The following is an 8240-nucleotide window of genomic DNA, read 5'->3' as shown; positions in this document are numbered from 1 at the left end:
TTGTGTGGAGAAATAACAGTTATGAACCCAATCATAACTCGTGTTACACGGAATGGCTACAAGAAAAGATTTTCCTTGAATTTGATCAATTCAACTATCTTCCAATTTAATTCAAAATACTTGATGAAAGCAAGTTTGTGCAACCCATACCCTAGCTAGCAAGGATACTGCCATTTGTTTTCCTTCGTTAATTTAATGTCTACATTTGAAAATCCTCCTGTATTTAAATCCAAGTATTATAAAACTGGTGACCCGGCCCAGTGATCATAGAATAAAATTTCTCCTGATTTGACTCAAAATAATTGGATAGGATTGGACCTGGATTCTCCCCTTCGCCGTGCTTTACCACATCCGGAAGTTATGCAAGAAGGAAAACTAGATTGTGTTTAGCTATTGATTTAGTCAATTCCATGGCATATATTTATATATTATAGCTCTGACTGTATTCAATTTCCCACGTAGTGAGAGTTATGATCTGGTTTTGTGATCAAACCGTTGGCTCTCCACTTCAATTTTTATATATATATATGATAGGTATGCTCTTTGCTTGCGTGTTATTCAAACCTCTTCCATACATTTTAAAAGTACATCTCTATATTTTTAAAAGAAAGCATCTTTTGAGACGGGAAGGAATGATGCTATGGGCCTGAATGATGTTTTTGACAAGGGAGGGATGATGAAGAAGAAGGGAAAAAGGGAGGAGAAGAAGAAGAACATGGGCGAGAGCCATTATGGTTGCTGTCTTTGGTGCTGGGATTCAATGCCAATTTACACAGCAGGAGGAAAGGTCACTTCGTTGGTGTGTGTGTGTGTGTGGAAGGTCAGCACTAGCTTTACGCTTCTCAAATGGCGAGGTGAGGTGATGTGTTCAATACTCAATTCATCAAGGAAGGTCAGACTATGACTTCCTTCTCAATTCATTTGTTTTTTTATTGCTCGAGATTTTGCTCGAGATTTGTTTATTATATCCTATGCCACTCCATAAAACTTTTTGCCTTCAAGGATTACACTCCAAACTCCAAGGCAAGATGGGTTACCTCTTCACTGAAATTAAAGGCCAGGGCCAGTTTTGTGGGTGGTGGGGAATGTGATTTTTTAATGTTATTTTTGTTTTGAAATATATTAAAATAAATTTTGTTTTTTAAAATTTATTTTTATTCAAAAACATTAAAAGAATAATTTAAAATAAAAAAATCAAACTTTAATTAATAAAAAAAAAAATTTTAACCTCCATATCAAACACTCATGTTTAATGTAGTTTTTTATAAAACATCTAGGAAGTGATCTTTGTAGCAAGTACGAGAACAAGTTTGAAAATACGTGTTTAGATTGTTTTAATGTACTGATTTTAAAAATAATTTTTAAAAAATAAAAATAAATTTATTTTAATAAATTTATAATTAAAAAACACCAATCACAATCGCTGCCACAATTCCAAACAGGCCTTAACTTTTTCAATTTAAATATTTTTTTTAATTTTTATTGGAATAAAAGATTGATTTTATGTTCTAGATCTTATTTTCTATACTACCAATATCATGAATTAAATATCTATTTTAAATTTATACAAAATTTCAATTTCATAATTTATAGCATACTTTTAATCAATCTTATTTATTTTCATCAACTAATTGGAGCAATAATAGCTTCTTCTTTTTTCCATTAAACTTGGATATTATAATAAACTTTTAATCTCTCGCTCTCGGGTATGATTTCTTTTCAGTAAGAAACTCTCATGCCCTAGATAATCGCTAGGAAAGCCACAATCCTTTTATACTCTAAAAAAAATACAATAACTTCTTAAAGGAGGAATCGACATTGATCTCTTTAATGCAATAAAACCACCTTTATTAGATTCTTTTATGCTCCTTATAAATTTTTTTTTGTAAGTATGGATGTTAATATGAGTTATTCCTCTTCATCTTTTAAAAATTTTCTAAATATAAATGTTGATAAAAAATTGTTCTTCTCAATCTCTTAAAACTTTCTTAAGTATAAACTCATCCTGGTTAGATTCCCCTCAACGTCTTAAAATGGAATATGAATACATAAAATATTAGTAAACGAAGGCCACTAAGTAATTAATGAGCACATGATGCCAAGTTTTAGTCGCTCTTGCCTGTCGGGCCAAGGGAGAAAAGGTTGAGTTTTTTTATTGCTATTTAGCTCTTGTTTATGACAGCAAATGCTATCTCAAATTTATTTATCTCTTTCTCAAGAAAGCTCCTGCACCTTTCCTTAAATTACCAATGCAATTATGCCTAGGTACCATCAATATAAATAGTTTACTAACTAGATAATTGTTTATAGCTATTTTTTTTAATGTTAAAAAAATATTAAAATGTTGCTAATATTTTTTTCTAGCTGAAAAATATTTTTAAACCTTGTGAAGGTTGCTAATTTAACGAGTCCAAAAGCAACTTGAATACTAGAAAAAATATAATTTGACTCAAAATAAATATTTAAGATGATATTTTTTTTATATAAATATTGAGACAATAACATATTAGATTAATTCAGATCAACCCAAATTAACTTGTCAATCCACATGTCGAGTCATGAGACCATGATAACCTTATAGAAAACAAATCAAAACAAATTATAAAGCCTAGTTTTCAATAAATTCGATGCTGAAGGAAGAAATTAAAAACAATCAATTAAAAAGAGAAAAAAGTGACCCGAGTCAATTCAAGTTAACCTATCAAAGCCACGATCTAGATCATGAGACCAGAATAACCCAATAAAAAGCAAATTAAAACATATTATAAATCTCAATTCTAAATCAACTCAGTGCTGAAATATAAAATTGAAAAAAGATTCGATTTAAAAAAAGAACATAAAAAAACAATATGAGCAACCTAGGTAAACTAGTCAAACTTATGACCCGAGTCATAAGACGAGGATAACCTTATAGAAAACAAATCATGAAGTCTAATTCTCAATCAACTCAATGTTAAAGGGTGAAATTGAAAAAAAAATCAATTAAAAAAAAAAAACTTGAGTCAATTAAATTAACTCGTCAAACTCAAAGTTTGAGTAATGAAACTGAGACAAACTCATAAAAAATAAATTAAAAATAATTATGAAATGTAATTTCTAATCAGCTTAACGTTGAAGGATTGAATTGAAATTGAAAAGAAAAAAAAAAAAAATTGTTAAATAGAAAAACAAAAGAATAAAAAACATATTCTAGTAATTACCAATGTGTGACGATGAGTAAAGTAAAATCTCTTTTTTTTTTCTTTAAGTTTATATATATATATATATATATATATATATATATATTGTTAATGAGAATAAAGCAAATAGTATACTGATATTAAAAGACGGGCCAAACCTCTTTTATAACTTGACTTGGTACTGTAGCCAAATGCATCAAAAGAAATTCCTTTCTTGTCAATAATTTGTTATCATCTCCAAATAAATTATTTGACTTGATAATTTTCTTTTTCTCCGCGGCATTCTTTAATTAGGAGGGTAAGATTGAGTAAATTGGTTTTCATAATTTTCTTTTATTTTTTATTTTTTTTTCTTGAGGTAGAGTTTTTCATTGATAATAAAAGATAGAAAGACTTGACATCTCAAATCTAAGATAATCAAATTGATAATTAAGAAAAGGTGTAATATTCTTATTAAAAAAAGTATAATTTCTAATTAGAAAGAAAGTGCAAAGCGCACCTAGCTAAAAAAAAATCAATTTTTAATCAATATAATTATGTTGTACGTGTTATTTAAAGTAACAATAAAATACTAATGTTGTGGAGAATTGAAATCTCCTAGCTAAAATTTTTATTTAGGGTAGATTTTAAATTAAATTTTATAAAAGTTTTTCTAACATGATCTAATTAATGTGACTGGTCTAAAGATATCCTGCCCAACCGGTAAAAGAAATCTAATAACTAAATTAAAAAAAAAGAAGATGAAATTAACAAAGAAAAAAAAACATTTATTCAACTTGAATCTTTACTTAGTCTAGATTTAAAATTAAATTAAATAAAAGTTATCCTGATGTGATTGGTACAAAAACAATCTGAAAAATTGTTAAAAAAAATAAGAATAAAATTAAGAATAAAAATGAAATAAAAATAGAGTACATGAGAGAGAAAGGGGCGGGGGGCGGGGGTTGAATTAAAAAAAGAAGGAGAAGAAGCATCACTTTAAGGGGGGGTTGAATTAAAAAAAGAAGAAAAGAGAAGCATCACTTTAACTTTTCACATCTTCATAGAGATTCCAAGTTGTATAGTGTAGAGTACTTTATTCTCCATAAACAATAGAGTATTGGTCTGTTTAAGATAAGAGAACATTATTTCATAAAAATCTCAATAACAAAACTTGACTTCTTTATATTAGGCTTACTTGAGATTAGTGATATTGACTGTAACAGACAAAATCCATGGATTGAAGTAATTACAAGAGGAGACACCAAAATTGAAGAGGGGGGAATCACTAGGAATCTTTAAGTGTAGATTGCATCATCCTAGTATGATAATCAGAGCAAGATGTGTGTCTAGTCAACAATGATGAACTAAATCCTAACATGGAAGTACCTAAATTGAACTCTAAAAGATTATCCTCTAATTGAAACCCTCCTATAACAATTGAGGAACTGGTCTTGGACTTGGAGCCACCATCCAAGAAACCTAGGCACATAACCTCATCAAGCACCGGCACCATCGCATTCCTACCATGCACCCTCCACTTCACCATCTCACTTTGCAAAACTAGATCAATGACAGGAACCATTGGCCCCAACAACATGCTGCTAGGAACTTCTTTTGAGCTAAAACAAAGACCAAATGGTGCCACAGGTGCCACAACTGTCATGTTCAGGAAATAATTATTAGTAGCAGACTCCTTGTAAGCTTTAATAAAGGTGCTGTATATTGAGCTCTCCAAAGTGGTGTAGGGCACAGTTGTGCTTATTTTTGTGCCTCCACCAATACCCTTTTGCCTTAGAGACAATCGCTTGCCATTAATTTTGATGGACTTCACGTTGATGGAATAATCTTGTGAGCTGCCACTGCCATCTGGGCTAGTCACTAGTGGTGTGTACATGAGTGACCTTGAAATTTCTGTGCCAAAAATTGAGTCGTAACCAGGCTCATGGCCGAATAAAATGAGACCATCTGAAGATGATAGGCAGGTTGCAAATTTTCTCTGGAGCCCAAATTTCGAAGCGAGCTGTGATGGAAGAGCAATTCGAGACTTACCGAGGCCAAGCATTCCTTGGGCACCCCTCGCTAGCCTATTTAAAAGAAATCTGGGTGCACAAGAGAAGAGAAAGTGATCTACTGTAGTGACTGGACCTGCTTTTGACCCGTCAACTGATTCGACGGTCAAGATGTCTTCTACAAGCTCACCTCTTGTTGCTGACCGTGCGATGCTGTTCTCTGTGGAGAGACCACAAGCGGTACGTTTACGTGTAGGCATAGCAGCAGAGAAGGCGCAACTCATGTTGTTCGGCTTTGCTGCTGCGCACTGGATTGAGCAGCTTGGAATCAGACGCCTAGATGAAGACAGGCGTCCTGAGGAACAATCAAGCCAAAGAGATGGACACCCCAGATCAAGTACAACCCTGATGGGTTCTCGAGAGGTTCCATGATAAATTGTGGTCAAGAATTGGAAGGTTGCAGGATCTTTGGTCACAGGAAGAACAAGAGACCTAATTGGTGAATTGGGAATTTGAGCACAAGATGGGTTGACATTAAAAATGTACATAAAAGAACAAAAGAGAAGAAGAAATTGAATACAGGCCATCATCAAATGAAACTTGCAAGAAGATTAGGGTTACCTGCGACTACCTAGTGGACAGACAATTGTAGTTTGTATGTCAGATGCGGTGGGTCGACGCAGCTGGGTTATCACATATCAAGTAGTACAAACTCCGAAGAATGGATAAGGTCTTGCAATAATTTTATTTTGCTGACTAGATTGGTGGTAATGTCCACTAAAGGATGGGTGTCCAGTGTTTATCTTCTTTCTATGCGCATGTGTATCACGACTTCGGTTTTTTCTTTTCTTTGTATTAAAAAAATAATAAAATCTGCATGCTCTCCTTTTTACAAATTACATAGTTTGGTGATTCAAAGCAAAATGCAAAAGTTCTTGGCAGAAACTGTCAATAATATAAATCACTTCGAGGGTAAGATTTATTGTTTGTTTCCGATTGATTTTATAAAAATAATTTTTAATTGAAAATATATTAAAATAATATTTTATTTTAAAAAAATTATATTAAAACATCAAAATCATGAAAAAAAAACATATTAAAAATTATTTAAATATTTCTAATACAAAAAGGGACTTTAAAAAGGAATTTAAAAGACAATGCAAACAGTAAGTAAGAATAAACTAATTACTTTTACTGCTGGATGAATAAACAGCACACATAACCACATGGTTAAATTTATTTCATTTCAAAATTCCAAAACATGAAAAAAAAACCTGACCGAACTGTCGTTCGAATTGTCAGAAGCGTCGTCGTGAAAGGAGAGTGATTTTTAGATGGCTTCTTCTTTCTCCACCGATCTGTCACTTGAGCGACTGTGTCACCAGTAAGAGCCAGGGAGCCTGCGGTCACAGCTTGCTTTAAAGGGAACCGGTAACCGCCACCCCCGGATGCTGACTCGGAGGATCTCGATGCTTTACTCTGCTGTTTCCTCCTTTTATGCTCCCATTTCCACCCCCACAAGCCTCTATTCCCACCACTCCCTGCTTCCATTAGCTTGATGATGAAAACCAGGGGAATGAAGGGCTCTCAGATTTTCTTTTCTTTATTTTAATTGCCCAATTTGCCCTTCTAAAAGAGTTCAGTAACCTTACAGTTATGCCCTTGATCTTTTTCTAATTTTACAACTGAAACGTGTCTAGAGATCAAGATAGTGGTTTAATATGCTCATAAGTCCCTCTGCTTTAGTAATTTTCTTAATGTGGTGCCTCATCAATTAATTTTTATAATAAAGCCCTCCTACTTATCCTCCCATGCTTAAATAAGTCTTTTTGTTTAAATCTCAATGTTATTGAGCCCTTAGGGCTTTCTATTTTATTGCATTGAAAGCTCAATGAATTTGAATTTTCTTTATTAGACCGATCATTTTGAACAAACAAATCATTTATGATGAATAAGATGAGTTTTAAGATAATGATGCGGAGTTCTTGTAGAGTGGAACCATGCAATACTAAATACAAGATAGATCTTTCAAAGAGCAATGCGCTTTACGAATAAGTCAATTCATTTGAGCTCACTAGATTCATTCTTTTTTCTATTCAAATATCAGCCATGTCTCTGTATTTTCATATTGAAAATTCTTTATAAATGAAGAAATACCAAATAGGCTTCTTACTTCTCAAACATATCCTCCTACATTTATATATAAACACCGGTTTATCAAGAATACATAACAAAAATACTTTAAATTGTTGATTCATCACCAAAGATGGCTTAAAACCAATAATTCATTATCCAACAGATTTTACCGTTCTAATACTCGATCTGAAAGTTATCAATATTTATAAAAAAATTCTTATTTAACAAAAGGCTATTGGATCAAGTGACAAAGGCATTGCTGAGGAAAAGATGGTTTTTCCTAGATGAAATGAAAATTGGATTCATGTAATAGAAGAAAGGTTTCTCATTTTTATCCTAAAAGATATGTGGCATGAAATATGGATTATGTATAAAAGAATTGACTAGGTGGTAGAGTCAAGAAAACACCTCCTTCTTTTATATTGAATATATTACTGGTAAAATGTTCATGACCACTATAACTTAGTTATAAAACAAGGATAAATTTTGATATTACAATTTTAATGATAAACTAATTCAACTTTATCATCATTTTATAGTTTAGTTATAATACAAAATAGTTTACTGGTCTGCGCTACACTGTGAATCATATAAAAAGTTGAACGTGAGAATTTTTTCAAGCCGTATGGAACTATTTGGTATTATTATTAAACTTGATTCAACAGGTCAACTTTGAAACCTCTCAACCTGATTTTTTAACTAACTCGGGTTTAAAATTAACTCATGTGAGAGTTGTCTTAACATGACTAAGTCAACTTGGTGGGTTCAAAAGGAACTCAGATGATCAATAAAAAACGTGATTTGACTTTTTAAAAAAATTAAGATAACATCTTTTTTATTATTTTAATATTGAAACGACGATATATTGGATTGATTTGCGGCTTAACCCTCTAAACCCACGACCCGGATCATGGACTCCACTGGGTTTAACAAC

At 32.1% G+C, this 8240-nt stretch overlaps 1 protein-coding gene across 1 annotated transcript; it reads right to left on the bottom strand.

Annotated features, from left to right (window-relative positions):
• Window positions 1-4323: 4323 nt before the first annotated feature.
• On the bottom strand, window positions 4324-6740 carry LOC7481632 (probable aspartic proteinase GIP2). The gene has a single exon (XM_002311798.4). The coding sequence runs from the start codon at window positions 5758-5760 to the stop codon at window positions 4447-4449; it is 1314 nt and encodes a 437-aa protein (XP_002311834.1). The 5' UTR covers window positions 5761-6740; the 3' UTR covers window positions 4324-4446.
• Between the last annotated feature and the right edge of the window lie 1500 nt (window positions 6741-8240).

Source organism: Populus trichocarpa, chromosome 8, assembly GCF_000002775.5.
Source record: "Populus trichocarpa isolate Nisqually-1 chromosome 8, P.trichocarpa_v4.1, whole genome shotgun sequence".
NCBI lineage: Eukaryota > Viridiplantae > Streptophyta > Magnoliopsida > Malpighiales > Salicaceae > Populus > Populus trichocarpa.
The sequence above is the reverse complement of the archived record's forward strand: the minus strand, read 5'-3'. Positions and strand labels throughout refer to the sequence as shown.